This window comes from Mycteria americana, chromosome 2 (assembly GCF_035582795.1).
Source record: "Mycteria americana isolate JAX WOST 10 ecotype Jacksonville Zoo and Gardens chromosome 2, USCA_MyAme_1.0, whole genome shotgun sequence".
In the NCBI taxonomy this organism is placed as follows: domain Eukaryota; kingdom Metazoa; phylum Chordata; class Aves; order Ciconiiformes; family Ciconiidae; genus Mycteria; species Mycteria americana.
This window is the reverse complement of record NC_134366.1, coordinates 127157218-127179258: the sequence shown is the minus strand read 5'-3', so window position 1 is coordinate 127179258 and position 22041 is coordinate 127157218. Positions and strand designations below refer to the sequence as shown.

General features: G+C 38.9%; 1 protein-coding gene across 4 annotated transcripts in view; it reads left to right on the top strand.

Moving 5' to 3' along the window:
- The first annotated feature begins 3453 nt into the window (after positions 1-3453).
- Positions 3454-22041, top strand: part of TRAPPC8 (trafficking protein particle complex subunit 8) — a 57545-nt gene continuing 38957 nt past the window's right edge. Inside the window, exons 1-8 of one of the 4 annotated variants that reach the window (XM_075494554.1) lie at positions 3454-3876; positions 10450-10644; positions 13354-13437; positions 16331-16420; positions 17764-17938; positions 18341-18494; positions 19626-19713; positions 21149-21396. In XM_075494554.1, the coding sequence (XP_075350669.1) occupies positions 3720-3876; positions 10450-10644; positions 13354-13437; positions 16331-16420; positions 17764-17938; positions 18341-18494; positions 19626-19713; positions 21149-21396 (1191 nt within the window). In that variant the 5' untranslated portion in view covers positions 3454-3719. The remainder of the gene's footprint in view (positions 3877-10449; positions 10645-13353; positions 13438-16330; positions 16421-17763; positions 17939-18340; positions 18495-19625; positions 19714-21148; positions 21397-22041) is intronic. The other 3 variants (XM_075494555.1, XM_075494556.1, XM_075494558.1) reach the window with 3 other exon arrangements.

Below are 22041 nucleotides of genomic sequence, written 5' to 3'. Positions count from 1 at the left end.
TTTTAGCTAAATCTTAAAATCTCACTTCAAGTTGTGCTGGAGTGAATTGCTGTGCAAAACATCACTTCTATAACTCTGCAGAAGTTTGAACTGAGCAAAAACCCAAATGCGCCCTTGAAGTTTGCAGGGAGCGGGGAGTCCATGATGTAAACTTTCAAGGATGTAGTTTAACCTGTAACTAAGTTTCAGGCAAACAGACATGTTCCATATTCAAATAACTGGAAATGAAAGCATTGGATTCAACTTCAGATTGCAGCATTTGCAATTCTATATTCTTTCTCCTCTGTCTTAAACCTACACAATAATACAAATACTATTTTATTAACAGGTGAAAAAAAACTTTCAAATAAACCTCCTCAGCAGCAGCTCAGCTCAGCAGAAAGCTCCCGCTCTCTGTCTCAGTGATCTGCATAAAGGAATCACAGAACTTGTAAGTTCAGGAAGCTTCCAGCCCGAGGAAGTGAAAAAGCACTCCTGGCAGCAGCGAGGAACAGCAGAGGGGTAGAAGCTAAGCACTTTCAAGTCCAAATTTTACAGTCATGCTCTGTTTTTTCACAATTGCAACAGTGAACATATTTTTCTGTCTTTTTATCTGTCTTTATAATATTTTTCTGTCTTTTCTGTCTTTTTATTCTGGTCTATTCAAGACACTTTCTTAGTATTTGTTCTCTTTTTCTATTCCCTCTGACTAGGCTTCCCCTAGTCCCACCCCACACTACACAATCTCACTTCTGTTCACCTGCTGTTTCCTTTGACCCATCCCTTCCTCTGTAAAAACCAGTATTTTCAGTTAAATAAATCAGACGGTTAAAGCATGGATTCGTGACTTTGTATTATCCCTTTGTACTTCTGTCCACTATCTGTCCTATCTATTTGTACACTGTCAGACTTTGAAAGCAAAATTTTGTGTGCACATTGACAGGCTTGGGAATGATACAAGTAATCAGCAATGATATATTATATTCCTTCTAATGTGCCTTCTGCCTTGTAAATAAAGATAATATTATTTCAATCCTCTTTGACTACACTATTTTTAGCAACAGATCTGGGATACAACACCCTGAGCTACTGTGTTCATTGAAGATGGGGTCATTTATCCCTCCTTAGTAGGGCAGGAAAGTCAGAGGCTGCATCAAAGGTTCTCAGTCACGGGAAAACACTACCTTGTCTTAGGACAGCACAGCCCACGAGTCAGCAGAGCTGTATGAAACTGTGTGACAGAACCAGTCCTTTGGACAGTGTCATACTGGGAGAGAACGTCACAAGTGAGAGAAATTCTAAGGACCAAATTCCTAATCCTGGGTAAACAGAAAATGTGTACAACATGTTTTCACATACAGAGAATAAATTTTCAGCACACAAATGTAGGTTTAGAATGCAGAGCTGCTCTAATTAAAAAAACCCAACGCATTTACAATAAAAATGGATGATTTCTCACTCTGTAATGGCTACTGAAGATTGCTAACAGCCACATGGAATTTGAATCTCTGACAGAAATTTGAATTGAAATTTGAATCTCTGCCAGAAAGACATAATGATGGTCAGAATTTTAAAATATTTTTTAATGTCAAGTCATGTGTGAACAGGATCGGGACTTCTTCTGGTCCACTTCAATCTACCAAATGTAACTCGTGTACTGTTCTGAAGTAATGGATTAAGAGAAATGGGGGAGAAGCACTGTTCTTCAAAAGCACCCATGTGGAGGTCGTACTTAAAAGCATCTGTGAAAATATTATTTTGGAATAGCTCTGAGGAATTTCCAAATGTGGGTAAGCCATCAATATTTGCAGAATGTTGGCCTTCACCTTGTTCTAAAAATCTATCAAAGCCAAAATATTGTTTTCTGCAATATTTAGTAGCTTTTGGATAACATTCCCAGGACTTAATCCTGAAAAACAGTGAGTTGTATGGCCTATTAGTTTTTTTCTTACTGCCTACATTGAATTAATAACTAATTTTTCTTTCACAGAGGAAGCTGCTGACCCAGTTGATGTAGATTAATGAGTTAACACTAATTTCCAAATTACTGAATTTGTTAGGGAAGACAATTAGATGTTATTTTTTGAGTTTTATTTGGTTTTCAATTAGGATGTATTAATTCTGTAATATCTACTATAAAAATAACCTCATCTTCCTCTTGCTTTTTTTTAAAGGTTCTTATACATGAAGATTTACCATGGAAATTAGTTGCACATAAAGAGTACTTCTGGCAGTGGGAGAAACAATGAGGCTTGGCTTCTTATGCCTTTGTAAATCACACATTTGAAAAATAATGTGTGCTCTCCCATTGAATCTAAGCAATAATAACATCTCTGTCTCTGACATTTGCATTTAGGAAGGAGTGATCTCGTGTTTTAAGTTTTCCCTCAGAATAAGCTCTCTCCTGTACTTACCTGGCTCACTTCAGTAATTTGTAAAAACTTCCTGCTTCTGACAGGCCTGTCAAATCTCAGAAATTGGCTAATGATTTCCAAACCTTACTGTTGAAATCATGCTCTATCATAGTCTTGTGAAGCCTTGATTTCCAAAGACGTAATGGCTTTTTTGTGATGTTTACAAGCCCTGTCCTAAGGACTGTCCCTGACAGCATGTTAAAACCCAAACCTACTACAGTACTCCATATTTGTAAAGAACATATTCAAAATGACTCATTCTTAATTGTCACTGATCATCACTGTTTTCTTCCTTCCATGTCACTTCCTTACTGAGGTTACACATGTAAAAAGCAGGACTTTGTATAATACCATGCTTTAATAGGCGAATCTCGAAAATGAAGCTATTTTGCATGATTTCATTTCATGCATACAATTGAACAGGTCCGCCACAGAAACCCCAAAATAACTCTTTACTTTCCAACCATTCTGGCTTTTTTTTTTTTAAATAAAAACTCCAGAACTGTTTTTCGGGGGTGGGGTGGGTGGGTGATAGTTCTGCATTAAAACCCCCCTGAACTCTTACCGCCTAGCAAAGCTCTGCAAAACGCTGACTGATCCACCTTCCCCCTCCTCCTGCACCTCGCTCAATAAGCACTGCCTCCGCCGGACGAAAAGCCGGCTCCGCCTGCCCAGTCACGGCGGGGGTGTGTGCCGGTGGGGCGGGGCGAGGCGAACGGCCTGCCCGGCGGGGCGGCTGGCTCCCCGGGCACTGAGCCCCGAGCCACGGCGCGGGCAGGGGGAGCGCAGCGGTAGGGAGCGGGGGCCAACCGCCAGCCCTCGGCCTGCCGCAAACCAACCTCCCGGCGCCAGGGCGACCGCCCGGGCGCCTCTGCCCGCCGCCTCAGCCAGGCGCGGCCGTTGGCGGCGGCTCCGCGCGCCCGCCCCCCTCGGAACGCACCAACGGCCCGTGAGGGGGGGAAGCACACAAACCCACCCCCGCCCGGCCACCGTCGCCTCCCTCTTCTCGGCCGCTTCCGCCCGTGCGCGCCCTGCCCCGGCCCCGCCCCTTTCGGCCAATCACATGAGCGAGCGCGGGGGCCGCCGGGAGCGGGCGCTCCCCGAGGGGTTCGGCTGAGGCGCAACATGGCGGCGCGGGCCGGTTGCTGAGCGGTCGGTGGCCGCGGCGTCGGGGCAGGCGGCCGGAGCAGGAGCCGCGGGGAGGCAGCGGCGGGCGGACGGACGGACGGACGGACGGACGGACGGACGGGGGAGGAAGCCGGCGGGGCCGGGCGGAGAAGAGCGGAGGAAGGTGGCGGGGCCGGCTCGGGCCCCCGGGCGGCGGCGATGGCCCAGTGCGTGCAGTCGGTGCAGGAGTTCATCCAGGACTCGTTCGTGCCCTTGGTGGCTGCGCTCTGCAGCGAGGAGGCGGAGAGGCTCACCCGCAAGAACAGCCTGAGCTTCGCCGAGCTGGTGAAGCCCTTCTGCCGCCTCACCTCGGAAGGTCGGTGCCGGGAGCGGAGCGGGGCGCGGGGCTTGTTTACACGGGGCGGGGAAGGCGGCGCCGCCGCTCCCTTCCGCCCGGCGGCGGCCCGGGGGGCGAGGGGTCCCGCCCGGCCTGCCGGAGCGGCTGTCGCTGTCCCTCTTCTGCCCGGCGAGGCTGAGCCGAGCGGAGACGGGAGGAGAGACGCCTTCCCCCGGGCCGTGGCGGCAGCCGCTCGGTCGGGTGTTGCCCGGAGCCGTGACAGGCTTTACCAGGGTTACCCCAGGTGGCTGCTAAGTCGTTTAACTTTATTCGACCTATTCTTCTCTGTGGAGCCTTGGAAGTTAGGCTTCTCCTGGAGACATCGCAGAGCACACGGCTGAAGAGAAAGGTGTCTGCAAATCTAGCTCTTCCAAACGGATTTTTCTTTCTTTAAAACGACTTTACTGTTATCTGGCTTATACTTGTACCTGACTCTTGTTCTTCTTGGATTTCACGCTTGTGGTAAGGCTGTTAGTAAAGTACCTAGTCGTTGAAAGTATGGCCAGGCTTTCAGAAACATTAATTGTAATTTCAGTTGCAAGTCTTTGCTTTCTCTCACCTGTAGTTTTATCGTATATAGTTTTTTGTTGATGTTTTTCTGAGTAAGACCTGTGCAAAGAGAAGGTGGGAATTGAGCTGGTTATGTGGTGTAGGTGAAATGACCATGTAAAGTAGCAGCAAAACTGGAAATAGACCACTTAAGAGAAACAATAGGATTCTTTTACTGTAATGCTTTCACTTACTATCTGGGTGGGTTTTTTTTTTTAATTTAACTAAGCTGTGCTTTCCAAGCCACTGTTTATCAGAATAGTATGCAGGACCACAGTTGGAATAAAACTGCTTGTCAGAATAGCAATGCAGTGACATTTGTCAGATTTGGTTTCTGACAGACTCTTAGCTCAGACTTCAGTCTCTTCATGTCATGTGTTTTGGAAACAGTGCAAGAAAATGAAGCTTGTACTGTCACTTGAGTTAGATTTTTGCATTGGTATTTAAAAAAAGGCACCAACTTAAAAGCTAGTATGTGTTAAAATCTGCCTTAATTCTGTGGTAAGTCTTAATAAATTATTAACCATATCTTGTTGATAAATGTTTTTCCCTTTGTTTAGCAACACTTATGAGCTGTGTGAGAATGCAGCAGAGATAAAACTAATAAATGCAGAAGCTCACGTCCTTGGAGTTCTGAAGTTACTTAAATATCTCTTTAGGCTGTTTGGTGAAAGGCTTTCAAAATGTATCTAGCAAACAAAACCAGGCAGACTATTCAAAATGGAGCATTCACTCTGAAGAATACTTTATTCTGTTGTTGCTTAGTTGTAACTATTTTTGTTCCAACTATTGTAACAGTTAAGGAACTTGCAAACCTGAATCATCCTCAGTGTTGCCTGTATAAATTTAGACCTCTGTAGTATGTCGATGCTTAAAACCAAACCAGTCCTCACCCTCTTTTAATAAAGGAGTTAGTTGTGGCTAAAGATTAGACTCCCTCCCTTGATATAATGTAGGACTTTGAGCTTATTACTTGAGAGACTGATACTGACTCAATTTCTGCATTCTTCTAAAAACTTGTGAAGGAAAGCTCCACTGTTTGAGTTTCATAATTTTGTAGTAATTTTTGATGTTTCTGTAGTGGTCTTCTGCAAGCTCTGTTGTGTAATAGTATAAATGAACACCCTCATGAACTGCATCTAAATCCCCATGGTACAGTTTTAATTTCCTAATTTTGCAGCTGTGGCCATTGTGATGAATCTTTGAGAAGGGGCATCCTTGCTGTTCCGTGTAGGCTGCTGAGCTTTGACAGCCCGGAACATCCTGTTCAAAACCTGATCCGATGGTCAGAGAACCAAGAAGCTGAAGCTTGGTACAGTGGGGTTTGTTGCTGCAGTACTCTGTGTATTCTGATTCAACAGGCCACAAGCCTGACTGCAGTTCTTCACTTCAAGTGTGACTTCCTTTTCTAGCTTCATGGAAAAAATGTTACTGCATGCTATATGTAACTTCTTGTGGTGAAAGCCATTGTGCATGAGGGTAGGGAAAGCAGTACTAGGCATTTTCTTCAGGCAGAAGAGTAGTTCAGTGCAATAAAATTTCTCGTGAGTTTGGTAAGCAATTTTGCTAGCTCCAGAATTTGTGGAGCTCTGTGACAGGGAAACATGCTTGTTGGAGTCTGCACACTGTTGCGTAGTGATAGTGACACTGTTAACTGTATCCTGTGCACAAGACCTGGAAACATAGGATAAGTTCTTAAATTGCTCTACCTTAATAGGTTTGACCAGACTTAGCAGTAAAATTTTTCCATGGTGCTTTTCATGTCCAATTAAGAGGAAGAGAGGCATGATTAATGATCTGATCGTGGTATAGCAGAATGTGCGTACATGTATCTGCCTCCACAACTGTGTTTCACTGCTTATGATTGTTTTGATGTCTTCACTTTTAAGCACAGTTTTTCTTAAGGGACCATGAAATGCTGTCCTTTTTTTAGTAATACTCCTGTCTTTACTTAGTGGCTATTTAATTGAATTTGTAATGTTAAATTGGGTTGATTAGTATTTAATTTCTTTAGAAATAAGCTGTCCCTTGTTACTTGCGCAAAACTTGAAAGTACATGCATTACTTCCTGAACTCTCCTATAATTTGAAGACCTCAGTCACTGGTTTGTTACTGCATTTTTAGAGTGCTGTTACACTACAGATTTTTCTCTGAAGTTTAGGATTTACATAGCTTATGAGCCTGCTGAAGGCTGCATGTTCATCAGCGTTCTTGCTTAGAGAAGCAGTGCAGTTATGAATCTCCTGATTTATATGCAAAACAGTTTTGATACACAAACTAAGCTGAGCTTTCTGCTGTGTGTGTCTCAGTCATCCTTCACATGTTAACAGATATGTGAAGGTCCAGACCACTGCTTGATTCTTCAAGTAGTGTTAAACCACGTGCTTCTTGTGGTTGCTCAGATTATATCTAATTTCAAGTAGAACCCCACAAACATACGTAATGTAGATGGGGGAGGGGGGGGAGGGCTCTGCACTAATCAGTGTTAATCTACTCATCAACTTCTGCCTATCAGCAACTTGATAATGTTGGTGTAGCCAAAAATACCCTTGCAGTATAGAGAATTGTGATGGTAGGAAATCCCAAGCACAGGTTCAAAGTGCTCTGTACTGTGATTTTTAGCTTCTTGTCTTTCATAAGTAAGTCTCTTTTTGTTATTGAAGGAGAAATGGTTAAAAAAGTGAGAGAACAACTTTACTGTCGTGGTAAGTGTTGACTTTAGAGGAAAACAAAAACAAAACCCTCCCCAAATTTCCATTTTTCTTTGATGAAGGAAACCAAAAGTATATTGTGGATTTTATACCTTCACATTTATTCGCAAAGTGGTGGTCTTTCTTATCTATTATTTTTGTTACTAACAATGGATGCCTAATTTAACAAATGTTTATATTGTGTAGGTAGGTTTTCTTTAAAATAGAATCCTGTTTTTAAGAATCTTTAAAAATACTATCTGAACTAATACTGCCTTGGTGGGAGGGAGAATTACAGTGTACACTTCAACTAGCAAGTGTCACTTTAAGATAGCTTTGATTACTCTTAAACCAAAGTGTTTTATGTCTTAAAGGGGAGCTTCTGATAACTGTATCTGATTCTAAGCCTTAAATACGTGCTGGAATTAAGGGGGTATAACGGGAACACTGCATTTATTTGAGTTTGATGTTAGGAATTCTTTGTTCATGAGTATTTTAGTCAACATCTGAGTATTTTCAACTTCTGATGAGAAAGATATTGTTCTAATATATGTTACTATTCCCACTTTTGGCAAAATACTTTCTGAAATGATCTTATGAACACTTGAAGGAAATGTATAACACTAGAAACTTTTTATTAGGGATTCAGGCAAGAGCTTTGTGGGGTTGCAAGTATGTCCTTTATGTCAGTCCTTAGCATTGTACATATGTCAGAAATATCACCTGTGTCCTGTATGAAAATGTGTTTGTTCTTCATTATTATGGCTATTATATTTTAGGAGAGACACCAAGGACGAGTGTGTGTTATAGCTGCACTGGTAAAGGCAGACTGGTTTCTTACTTGTCTGTCCCTCCCACTTCCTTTACATTTGATCTTTTCAGTAATCATGTGGCAGCAGGGTTGATAATTTACCTATACGATAAGATGGGGGAAAAAAAAATTCCCCCCTTCAGCTTTCTGGTAGAAGTGCTGAACTGGATGAATTAAGTTTAGCCAGCACAGTTGCCCTCCTCTGTATTGATACAACCTTATGATGAACCAGTTCAATCTGAAACTTATAGCTGAAAAAACCCACAGATTTTTAGGTCGTTTTGGGCAGGATCAAGCTCTGTAAACTGCTTCAGTGTGTTTCTCCATGAGCTTCATTGCTGGCTAAAGGTTGGGAGTGAATGTGTGACTGAGGAGGGTAGAACTACACCCGTCCAGACCTGAACTGCGATAGAAATCTACTTTTAACAGCTAAGATGGACTGTAAACACATATAGTGTGGTCTGGCTCGGGCCGCGTAGTTGTTACTTCTGAAAAGGTGTGGAGTGCTCTCCAGGCTGGAGGGGACTGAAAACTTGGTTTCAGACCTTCACGGTGTGAATTTTGTGGTTAGTTGCAGGATGAAGAGAAGAACAAGAATTTTCCTTTGTGCTGCCCTTTATATGCTATACAGTGGTTTGTGAAAATAAAATGCAGAGGAGTCGAGGGCCGTACTGTGGGGCACATGGTAGCCATACTCAATGTGTCCTGCCTTCACTTAAGTCTGGCTTGCTTGGTGGTGCTTGTGGTTTGAAATAAGGAAAATGACATGAAAAATCAGAGCAGACCCAGAATTGTAATGTCTGTTGAAAATGTCATGAATACTTTTTTAAAAATAGATGGCTTGAGGGAGCTATTTTCACAAAGATTCTACAAAGGGAGCTCTGCATTTACGAGTCATGTGAAGCTCAAATTATTGCTTATGGTAAAATGTAACTTTGTAAGATACAAAAGAGATTGCAGCCCAATCAAATTTTAGTGAAAAGATCACAGAGCTAGACCATAAGTAGAAAGGTAGGCCACTACACATAAGTGTAAAAAAACTTTTCTTGTGATTGATTTTTTTTTTTTTTTTAAAAAACAACAAAACCACCAGAACAAAACAACAGCAGGGACTTAGGGAATAAAAGCAATCGCATATCATTAAAGAAAAAGTGAAATTTGCCTGTGATGATATTTTTTTTTAAACATATAGAAAATAAAAGCACCTTAAGTATAGCTGTCACAGTTATATGGAATTTCAACTTTAACTTTCAGTTAAATACTGTTGTTTGTTAATCGTTTTTCTGCCTTGTCCTTTAGGCTTGGTATTGACCCCTTTGCATGGGCTTGGGACTCTTTCTTTGATGGTGTTTTCTGTCTGATGGCTTTCTCGGAGAAGTTGGTCTTAATGGGAGGAAAATATTTTTTGGATAAGTAACATAAAGCCAGAACAGTGTCAGTTACTGTGTGCTAATAACGTAAGGCTGGTATCACCCTTTTAAAGGCTCATTTTATTAATGAATTTCTTTCTTTTTTGTAATATTATTTTCACTGGTAACAGTCTACTTCACTTTTTCTAAATAAGCAACCTCTCCATGCCAACAACTTACATGCTTGCCAGCTGTTTGTAGTTCTATCATAAATACTAGGTCCATGGACACTTTCACTGCATTCTTGGTATTTTTTTTTTTGAGGCTGCATGCAGTAATCCACTATTTGTCAGGCAAAACTCTCATGCATAATTCTGAAATCAATATTTAATACTCATAAGACATTTTCTGGTTTTTAAACAAGCATTTAAAAGTGAATCTTGAATGCTGGTGTTACTAACATTGACTTTATTTTTAGTTGATTAATTTTAACCAAAAGTTTGTTACTCAAGACGTAACTCCAATAACATTCTTTTAAGATACATCAGTGGTGTGATGCTGTTTGGAGAACAGGGGAGTTCTAAAACCATTTCTTTAAAAAAAACCCAAACTTAAGATAATCACACTGTAGTATTAAAAATGAAAGCATATGTTCATTTTGGATGAACTGATACGATGCGATCCCTGTCAAGTTTCTTGAACGCTATTATTGTGTACTGGGGTTTTCTTGGAAACTGGTGACTCCTTGGAACATGAGATGTTATGTGAAATCCATATGCGGTTACTATAGGCTTTCTGTGCAAGCTGAGTATGTTCCACAAGGAAGGGGGTGCAGCAGTGTAGGGCATGGGTTTCAAGCACTTTGTTACTCTGAGTGGATATTCTTATAAGCTAAGATCCTATGCTACATTTTCATCAGTCTGCCTAGATGAGCCTAATGTTGAACATGGAGTGGGGGGAAGGCAAGAATGAAAAATTACTTCATTTTTTTGATACTCAAGTATTATGGACTGTGATCTAAAATTGATGGAGAGGTTTAGTGAAGAAAGTAATCTTTAAAGAAAAAGAAAAATCTGTTGGAGAAATACTAATTTATGGTAAATGTTTTAACTCTGTTATACTCTTCAACAAAGCCCATTTTTTTCTTTTTTAGTTCACATGAGAGATCCTAATAATCAGCTTCACATAATTAAAAATTTGAAGATTGCTGTCAACAACATTATTACTCACCCACCTCAGCCCAGTGCCATTCGAAAACTGTTGAATGATGTTGTGTCTGTCAGTCAGCCTGCTGAAGGACTAGTAGCTAATGTGATCACAGCTGGAGATTATGATCTCAACATTAGTGGTATGTAATGATATTGTATTTTTCATAACTTAAATTGGAATTTACTGTAAGGTTTCTAACTTTGATTTCAACTTCATGGCATGTATTAAAATTACTCTTACAGTTGATCAGTTTTGAGTTGTTGTTTTTACTGAAACTTTAGAGTTATCAAATAGTTATGGTTTTATATAATGCTAAAAGAGTGGTTGAACTTAATTAATAATTCTTAATTTAATGTTGTAGTGTTGTAATTGCAGCTTAATGTTGTAATTCTTCTGAACTTGTGTTAAATCATTATATTATTTTAATGTAGAAAATACTCATGCTTTGGTTGTGTTAATAGCTCATCAGATGAGAGGTTTTCTTGTTACAAAACTGATATACTGACTTGTTACATTTGGCTGAGTAAATATCAGAACTTATTTATAATGTTGGTAGTAATGTACAGCTTTGTTGAAGTTAGTCCTCCTGGCTTCTTTTGTTGTTCTTTTTACTTATTGGTTAATGCATAGAGTTTGTAAAGCTGTCATAAACAGTTCAGGGAAAAAAGGTTTTGAGGAAAGGTGTGTGAATTCTTGTCTTGTTTTTTTTTGCCATGAAACTCAGTGCTTCATATTTCACTGTCAAAATGGCTAGAATATTCTAAGATTTTTTTTCACATCTCAAAGGAATAAGGCATTGTGAATAATACTAAATGAGACCTGATCTTGAGAGCTGAAAAGATTAAACTCCTCCCAATTAAGACCCTAATCCATGAAAGCCTTTGAGTACATACTTAATTCAAAGCATGTATGCATTGCCCTATTTAAACACGAGTAATTTATTGTACTTAAAGTACACCATGCAGTGAGGAATTTGGCTCTGCTATAGCAAAAGACTGATGAAACTTCATGAGGATTAATAACTGATTTTGTTGTAGTATGTTGATGATGGAAAAATTGCATAATTCTACACCTTTACCTAATTTACAAGCCACATCCTCAACTTGATGTGAAATATTGATAGTAAAGGAAAAGACTTGAGCCTGGAAATTCTGATTTTTGAGAGCTACTGGAAACTGCACCCTTTTTCAGTTTCTCTGCCCTTGTTTATTTATGAAATTGGTGAATCGCCTTTTTTGTGAAAAATTTTTTTTTTTTGAAAGTCTGCTTCAATTCTAGAGATTGGAAGACCCTAAGAAAGCAGAATGGTTTCAGTGAAGAGACTTTTCTGTAACATTTCTAATGATCTCAATTTAGAAGTGAGGTATTAGAAGAAGGGAAAAAAAATAGTGGCTATATCAAGCCATGCTTTGTAGTTGTAGAAGCAAACAACTCTCCTTTTGTTTTCCTTATTTGCTGCTGGAGCTTCAGATGTACAAATTATCATACTTGACTGTCTTCTGTCTCTCAGGGATTAGTGTCTGATTTCCATTCAGACTGGCTGTATGCTTATTTGACAGAAGGAGAGATGTATAAGCTGTTTAAGATCATACAGAAGGACAAAATCATGTAACAACTTTGTAGTTTTATGGTACCCCATTTTAGGGCTTTAGCACAAAACACTGCCACAGTGTTCTTGATGATGAAACTTGGATCCCATTACATTGTAGGAGGACGTGAGGAAGTCCCTAGCTTGTCAGACAGAGTTCCTTTTCTACTTAGAAAATGGAGTATTTACTAAGAAACTTAGTTTTTTCAACTTTCTTAGAGCATTTTATTGAAAAACCAATGCAAGCATTCATTCCTGGCAACAAAACATAGTCTTTTGGCATGGAAATGTGAAATACTCTAATCTGTTCTTTAATTTGCTCTTTTTCTTTTGGTGAATTAGTTTTCTAGGATAACAATATTAAAACATATTTCCTTAATCTTTAATTATTATCAAGTGCAGTCTATTTTGAAGGAAGACACAAACATTGTTTAAGCAGCTCATACATGAGTGTTTCTGGCACTGGGATCATGATCCTGCTCTTTTTTTTTTTTTTTAGAAAAGTTTTGAAACTGCTGTGGTGAATTGGTTTAATTGTTTGTAATCCTTCCTTGTTACACTTGCTTAACAGTCTCATAGTTCCATAATCTTCTCGTACTGAGACCTGGTTGATTGCTGAAAGGGTGCTTACGTTCAGCCATGCCTGCTTCTCCCATGTACTGGTGCATGTGGAGAGTGAGGAAAAGTGATCCCACTAAAGACTTAAATTTTTTTTTTCTTTTCTCAAATAAGTTTTCAGCTGGATCACTTCCCTGGCTATGTTTGTTCAGGGCTGCATGATGCTAATGCTGGCATACAGCAATGCAGGAATGATGGAGGTAAGGGAGAATGTTGGGGCAACCACTTTCAGCAGCTAACATCTTCAGTTACTTTAACTGTAGTACTACAGGCTGAGAAATCTCAGAAATTAGTGTCTTGCATTTATACTATCTTCCAACTAGAAAGATACTTTCTTCTAGAAAGACAGAAATAATATCTAAATATGACTTAATTTTTTACTACTTTATAGATTTCCATTTTTATTCAAGCCCAGAATTTGGGCTGAACCAGAAATTAATATTGAATTCTATTAAAGTACACTGTCAAATGTTGAGGAGCCTGAAATGTTCATGATTAAGGTTAGCTGGAATCAAATATCTTCAGTCCCTGATGGGCCTGCATGGCATAGATTTTCTACTTCATGCTACCAGAGTGTAAAAGCCAATAGTGTGTTTTCACCTGACCCTTTTTAGTATAATAATATAATGTTTTTTCTATCAGATCGCTCAGTTAAAGCTAGTGTTCCTTGGTACAGTAATTGGAAAGAGACACTGATGGAACTGAACACATCCACGTTTTATTCAGGTATTTTTTGTGGTTGGTGCCAATTTGCCAAATTGCCCTTTACTCCTTTTCCATGTGCCCCATCCACCTTTCCTTACCATCTGCTACAACTGTTTAGCACTTTTCTTGGCGTAGATGTGTGTTCCTCCATTTTTTCCCCCCCTCAATGAAAAACTGTTGGTGATGGTTGTTTAATTTTTCTTTTAGTCACATTTCTACTCCTGTTAATCTAAATCAATTGGTCTTTCCATACAGTCAATAAGTGCAGAATGGTGGTGGGAAATGACCTGATGCTGTAAAAGCACTGTCTTGTTTGATCCTATGGAACTGTATACTGTCACTGTTCTGTATTTCAAATGTAAATATTTTCTGCTTCTCTAGAGAACTTCCTTCTCAGGGGATAGTAGGGCTTTTCAAATTGGAACTAAAGTGCTGACTGTATTTAGAGCACATATGCCTCTGCTATACTGACATTCTTTCTGGAGTATGACTCTCTTAGGGGGAAAAAAGCTTTCTAATACGTTTTCACCTGGTTTATAAGACTTATTGCTACCGAAACGCATTGGTTATTGACCTCCCAACTTACACTGAAGCTCTGTGTTGTGGTCTGTAAGAGCCAGATTTTGATGTTTTTCAGTTTTAGATGTTAACCTGGTTAGTAATAGCTATCCTTTCAATAGTGTCTGTTCAGATGGTGCTAAATGCCTTCCTTTCTGAATGTGCTAGAGTACTGTTATCTGGGAAGTTCATCTTGGTCAGTCAGGTAGCTAAAAAGTACAAAACCTCATGAAGCAGACTTTTCTCATTCTTAAGCTGTTATGTATGAATCTTACTTACCAGTTTTTTTCTTGACAGTTTCTGAACACATTAACAAGTTTGCCTAAACTTCAATTCTGCTTGTTTAGTATACTGGAAACACATTACTGGAAAAATGCAAAACATACAGGTCTGTGTACCTAAATGACAGTGTTGCTATGTGCTGCTATAACATGTTACGAAATGTTCCATCTGTAAAAATTTTTTCAAATACTGTTTTTGCTTTGAATATGGTGCACATTTATTATTTTAACCATCTACTATATATGGTTACAGCCCTGTAAATGCGCTTGAGTGAATACTGTTAATATATGTTGTGGCTGTGTAGAGGGAATCCAGTTGCCTTTGCAGCCACTTCCAAGGTTCTTAATGGGCTGAATGAGAAGGGGGGACGACGACGGGGACACACACTCCACAAAACAAAGTAGTACTTCCCTGTTTGTAGCTGTGTCAGATTGTAAAAAAACCTTTTTTGCCCTGGTTCAGCTGTAAAACAAATGGAAAACTGAAAACAGAGCTTGAAACTAAAATGAGGTTGAAATTTCTGCCTTAAGTAGTTTAGCATTGTTTGATTTGAACCTGAGCTACTACAAGGCTTTGTTATACTTGTGAAAAATATGCATATGAGTCACTTTCTCATGGTTTGTTTTTAATAACAAGCTGTGTTTTCCTTAATTTAAATAGTTGGCATATTTACATGTAGGACTTAGTAAAGTCAAGAGGTTTTTATACCCTAGATGAGTGCTCAGAGAGCAGTTGCTAGAAAGGCTATAATCAACAGCTAAAAGCTTGCCTCCTATTGATCATTTTTTATGCAAGATGTGCTGACTGCTAGACTGAGTTCAGTTGTGAAGTGTGACTGTATCTGACTTCTGTGTGGATGAAGTTGATGGCCTGACAATGTAGGATAAACCAAAATGCATTAACTTAATGCATTAGAAGATAATTCCAACATAAAAATGAAACTCAATTTCCTGAAGTCAGCTAAGAAATCAAGGTGGTGGGTTTTTTGGAGGGGGGAGGCGGGGGAGGTTTACAAAGCATTAGAAATTCTTGTGTGAGTTAAATCAAGGAATGTGTTTTCCTGGGGCCGTATAAAGAAAATAAGAAATCCTGAAGGTATTTATTAATGCATTTTTCCTGTACTAGTTATCATTTTCTAGTTTGCAGGTGAGTTTACACTGGATTCCACCTAACTTCAGTGTGAAATCAGGTTATTGGAAGTGGACTAACTTTGCTCTGGGGTCTCTTTTTCCACTCAAGGGAAGGGGTTGCAGAATTAAGATGGCATAAAACAGGCTTGGAAGAAGAAGTAATACTTCATTGCTTGACTGATAGTTGGAGTGGAAAGAAACAGACAAGATTAAGTTCACATGTTATTTGGATGTCCCAGAAGTACTTGGTTTCCCTTGATTTGTTGCTCTTAGGAGAATGAAATCCCTATTGTAAAAGGGCATTTGAACATAGCAGGTTAACATTATAGGACATTAATGGCACAACTCGGATCTGAGCTTTTAGCTTTTTGGATCTCTGCTTTGCCAGCTGACAGCTGAACTGTTTATTTTAGCAGGGTAGAGGAAGGGGACTACTGTCAAACCAAGTCACAACGCTTGCAAAAAGCTTTAGGCAAACTGGCAGGATAGGGTTTTGGTAATCCTTAGTTTCTCTACATACTCAAATTAATTTTGCTTCTCAGTCAATTCTTACATCCCTAGCAGAGGCAAATTCAATGACTGTTAGAAGAATTATATTTTTTTCTTTCCCAAGTGTGTGCATGTGTGTTTTTAAAGGGGTGGTAAGGAGTAGTTACTCTAACAAGGACTGAATCCATGTGAGCCTACAATATTGAGGAAGTTGGTGCTTAAGATACTATTCAGTTTCACAGGATTTGATTCAGTGTTAACTGTTTCTCCCACTTGTGTGTATTTTAGATGCTTTCTCCTTAGACTGTTCCCCCTTCTTTCCCCTGCCATGCAAACCTTGTCAGAGTTTGCAAGCTTCACTTTTAGGTGTAGTCTTTCATATTTCCTTTTCATAAATGAGTAAACAGAAGTTTTGCTGAATATTCTAATTTGTCCTATCTTATTGTGTATTCCAGCTACTACTCCTTGGTTTGAGTCTTACAGAGAGTGCTTTCTTCAGTCCATGCCTGCATCAGATCATGAGTTCTTAAACCACTATGTTGCATGTATCCTTTGGTTGTTACAGACCTCTCTAGTGAAGGCTGTTACAGCTGGCTGCAGAAATGTAATGGAGACTTTGAAATTTTGTGGTAACTTGTTGCCATTACGATTTGAAATATATCTTTTAATATGTCTAACTATACAGATAAATTTCATAACGGGGTCAGTTTTCTTTGTGGTTAGTGTGGTGTGGTTTTTTTTTTTTTTTGAAACCAGTGTTTTTATGTGTCAAACTGAACTCTAAGCTAATACCTGTAAACTAAACTTCCTCATCCTAAAATATTTTCTGCTGTAGCTCTTTAGGTATCTGTTGACTGTCCCTTAGGTACAACAGAGGCTTATGTGTTTGGGATGCACCTGCTGCTGTTTATAGCTTTTTCTAGCAGATGGAGGGGGGAGATTGGGGAGGGTGTTTCGGAAAATTGGTGAACTTTGAGCTATTTTGGACAAAAAGAAGTCTGGGAAGATGCCTAAATGCTTTCACTTTTTTTAACCAAAACTTAGGCCCAATTTGTTTGTCTACGGGGAAAATAAATATATGCACTCTTTCATGATGTAGCTGTGTTTAGCTTTACAATAACTATAATGCTGCAGGTTTTAGAACACTTACTCTATTCCTAACTCTTCACTGTACTTTATCATTTCAGTATGGTGGAACAGGTATGTTAGTAGCCATTAGAGAGAACCATTTGTGCAGAATTAACTTGGCAAAATATTGATCCTGGCCTTTGACTTCTGAATTTTGGTAGCATTTAAAGTACAACTTGTTTTCTGGCTTCTCTGAATTAATGTCATTGATTTGGTGAATAGATGTAGCAGAGCAGGATGTTCCTTATTAATGGCTGTGTAGTTGCATTGAGGTAAAAACCTGAACACTTCTGCTTTTTACTCAGAAGATGTTGCTGTGTTTATGAATACTGACTGTTATTGATGCTCAGGTGATTAAAGTCCCAACTTTAAGCCCAAAGCGGCTTAAAGTCCCAACTCTCACTGGAAGTTGAAAACTGAAGTACACTGGGGGTGAATTTCAGTTATGTTTCATACCTGAACAGTTGGTCTGTATCTAAAATCTTAAATGAACTATTAGCTATTATGTATTGGCTTGAACTTGGATTCAATGTCAGAATTGGAGCAAACTCCTGTTTCATCTCATGTTACAAATGTTAGTTGACTGACTGCTTAAATAGTGGTTTTTATCGAGACTAAGGCCAAATTCTAATTGCACATACTTTAGTGGGTTTTACAGGCTTAAACATTGTACTCCTCTATTTTATACACTTGCTATTTTATTATATGATCAGTGTTTGTTCCTGGGTTCTTTTGGTGAATGTCCTTAACATGAATTTAGGTATGCTTGTAGTTTCTTCTAGTGAACCAGAGCCTGTGGAGCAATTTCTGAAGCTGTCTCAAGAACAACATCGAATTCAGCATAGTAGTGAATACTTATATCCCAAGTGGTTTATACCAAACACGCTCAAATACTATGTGTTACTGCATGATGTAAGCACAGGAGAAGAACAAAGGTGGGTCTTCTGCCTTCAGTGAACTTGCAGATGAACTCTTTGACTGAAATGTTTGCGTTTATAAAGTCTGAGATTACACATACAACAGGATCCTTTAGCTAGTATGCTGACTACTATCAAGGCAGATTTCCTTAAGTATTATTTTTAGAGCTACTTCTTGTGTTCATATAAAATGAAAAGAATCATTCCTAGCTTCTTGAGGTAGATGCTTTCTGTGCTAGCTCACTGAACTCACTCTCAAAGATTCTCAGTTTCACTCTTGCATAAAGGACTGCTTTAAAAATAGGAGACTTTTCCTTTTAATCCCTATGGATAATAGTCTAAAATAGCTTGTTGCAGTACACACTTAGAATAGAATTGGTTTGACATCAAGACAAGGTAAATGTTGTTTTATTTTTTCAGAGCTGACTCCATTTATGAAGAGATGAAGCAGAGGTATGGAACTCAGGGTTGCTATTTGCTGAAAATAAATTCTCGGGTGTCTAATAGAGGAACAGATGAACAGATACCAGATCCTTGGAGTCAGTACCTTCAGAAAAACACTATCCAGAACCAGGTATTATAGGATTTTAAAAACAATTTATAAGGTGCATATAAAAGCCCATTTTAGTTGTTTTAAATTTTGCCTTAGTATTATGTACTTGTTTCTACAGAATGGGCTAATAGGCAGTCAAGATACTTCTAACATAGCTATGACTTTTTGTGAGGGCATAAGATGAGTCCTCTCTAAGAACTGTCTTCTGTGCTACTTAAATTGACAGTAAGGAGCACTGAAATACTAGACTGTCTGAAATAGACTGACAGAAGCACTGAAATAATAGACTTGTGCTTTATGCACTGACAAGAGCAAATAACCTTAGAAGTGTCCTATTCGTAGTAACTTTCTACCTTCATTTTGATTCATTTTCTTCACTCTTAAAATTTGGGGTTTTTTTTCCAGGTCTTCTGTACTTCAATAAACAGTGTAGGTGTGGTGTTTTGTGCGTGTATGTGTGGCTTTTCTGGTAACTTCTTGCAGTCTGGTCTGTAATCTGCTAAGATGGCAAATGATAGCATGTGTTAGCTCAGACTCTTGAGTTCAATTTGCCATAAATGTCTGTATTTTTGGCTTCACGACCAAAAAATATTCTTTCTTGAGTTTTGCTTTTGACTGACCTGCAGTTTTAACTGCATCCGATTAAAAGGCTTGTTTGTGGAATCATGGTTCTTTACCTACTGGTCCTCTTAGCTTACAGAACACGAGATGTTTTGACTCTCCAGTGCCAGCTAGATTTGGTAATGTTCCACCATAAACTAATTAGATCTTTTTCTTTTTTCTGCCCCATGTCAACTGTCCAACATAGATGATTTTTTTTTGTATGAGTTTGTTCAGGAATTACTTTAGGGAGCGTATTTTCACTGCTGTAGGCATTGCTTTGTAAGAGTTGGAGTTGCTTGCTTTAGTTGACAGTGAAGCTATTTAAGCAAGCCAGAAGATAACTTGCTTCATTTGGTGAATATAACTTTCATCTTTACAATAGGACAGGTCCTTAAAGCCTCACAAACTACTTAAGAAATGAATATATGTGAACAAACATGCTTTCTTAATAATTCAGTTAACTTATTAAAGTTAACAACTACTGTTGACTGACTTCTGTGTGTGTGCTCTAGTATTCTTAAAATTCTGACTTCTTTTTTTTTCTGGCAGGATTGCTATGAAGATTGTCCTTATACTGTCATTTCAAACAAAAATACTGATCACTTGATATCAGATGGCTTAGACAGTGAAATTAAAGGTATCTTTAACTTCTATCAAAACACTGATAGCCTTTATACAGCTGTCTCATGTCTTGGACAGTAATCACTTGAGTGATTTGTTAGGGAATTCAAAATAATAATTTTCTTAATGCTCAAAGGTAATGTAACCTGGTGTCCACAAAGAAAGGCACTGTGGTGCTGATCTACTGGATTGGTGGTAATTGGTAGATGTATCTTTGAGATGACTATTGATGTATTGGGCTCATCTTTTGGAAGATTAAGCATATTGTCTGCAAACTCTGACAATTAATAAAAAGTAACATAGGATTAAATGGTTAATTTTCATCATAAAAGTTCTGGTTAGTGTGCTCTGATGTAGCTTGGAAGCTGAGGTGGGTTTTTTTTGTCCTTGTTTTTGGTTTTAAATCTGGAATGACAGAGTAGTGACTTACAAAGTAAACTGGCTGGAAGAACTTGCCTTACAATTGAGCTTGTGGATGGCAGAGGACAGTAAATGAAACTGAGTGCAAATTAAGGCATCTGTGCAGGATTCAGATGAGAAGCATCATCAAATGGAGAAGTGGAGGTACCCCACGCTGTCTGGCCTGGCTCGGTCCAGATCCCTCATACCTGACCCAAAAGGCGTGGGGAGACCTAGCGTATGTAGGAGATCCTGCAGTTGCCTAAAAAAGCGGCTTTCTAGGGCCTTACAGCCCGGATGTAGTCTGCAAGCTGCTGCTTGAACTTTACATACCCAGCTTTACATTTCATGAGTAAAATCCATTGAAGATTTGCTTTCACAGCTCAGCTTTGCTCAGTGCTAGCTAGGGCCAGATAAAGCAAGCTGGTTTTCTTATACAGAAAGGAAATAATAAGTGAACTATTTAAGTCTTAGAGTGAAACTGTGTCTAGATCTACTTCAGATAGCTAGATGCAATAGTAGTCAGCAGCCCTTCTCAGTGAACTAAGAGGACTTCAGAGGAGGTTGGTTTACATCATGATTGCTCAGAAGGGCATGGAAAATGAGTTTGGCTTTTTTACCTTAAAACATAAGCAGAAAAGAGTGAATGGATCCAATGGAGCCATTGTAGCAATTGCTGCATTTCCAACTTTTCATGAATATTTGATTTTAATGTTTTCATAGTTTTCCTTCAATGTTGTTGATACTGGTCAGCATAATTGGGGATTCTTTGCACTGTACTTGAGAACCGAAAACGTACATATTTAGCCATGTTGTAGTTCCTGAGATTCCCTGAGCTTTCTGAAGAATTTCAGGAGTGATGTAATACTTGGGTAGTGCTCTGCTGTCTGCTCAGCATTGATCTGTAGTGCAGAATAATTGGTAAATTGCTTTGCTTAACAGAGTTCTGAGTAAGGAAAACATTAAAGTAGGTTAATAAAAATGACATTTAAAAACCAAAATGTTTAAGTAACTTTATACTTACTGGGGTTTTTGTTTCAATCTTTCAATAGATGGCCTGTCAAATAACTTTAAGACTCACCCCCTTCAACTGGATCATCCCAGTGGCAGTTTGGATAGCACTGATTACATGAAGGCTACTGCATCGTTGCAAGACTCAAAGAAATCAAATTCTGGAACGCCTCATGGTGCTTGTTTAACACTCACAGATCACGATCGAATTAGACAGTTCATACAGGAATTCACATTTAGGGGACTTTTGCCACATATAGAGAAGACAATTCGGCAACTTAATGATCAGGTCAGTCTACTTTTAAAAACACTTTGTGCTGTGATAAGAAAAAACAGTTGGGGTATAAATCCAGTTATACAAAAATCTGTTTTGAAATTATTGCTTCCTTCTGCATCTAATGATTCAATGATCTTATTGAAAACTGTAAGTAAATTTAGGAGAAATAGCTGGAGTTACCATTTTTGCTCAATCTGTCTTTTAAAAAAAAAAAAAAAAACAAACCCCAATTTGTATCAACAGAGCTTCAGTGCAAGGTGGCTTCTTGGTGAAAGCCTGTCTAAACTGTTATCAGGAATGTCTGTCCTTGCTCCTAGAATCTTAATATTTTATGCTTCTGGATGATTCTGGCATGGGGAACAAAATATACTTTTTGTGTTTCAACATTAGAATGAACAACTAAAATTGAGAAATGTATTTTTGTCAATAATTGTTTGTGAAACAGCTGCATACTTCAACTGCTGCTACTTGGCAGGGGGAGAAATGCATGGACACCCTAAATCATGCAATTCTGTTTTGATCTCAGCTGTTTTTGCAACTGAATATTCTTCTCTCAAATGAGGATTTTTTTTTTTGGAAGTGTGATAGTTAATATCATGCCCATGTTAAGTCAAGGACATGCATTAAAGTTATTTCCATCACAGTAAGGTCCTTTTT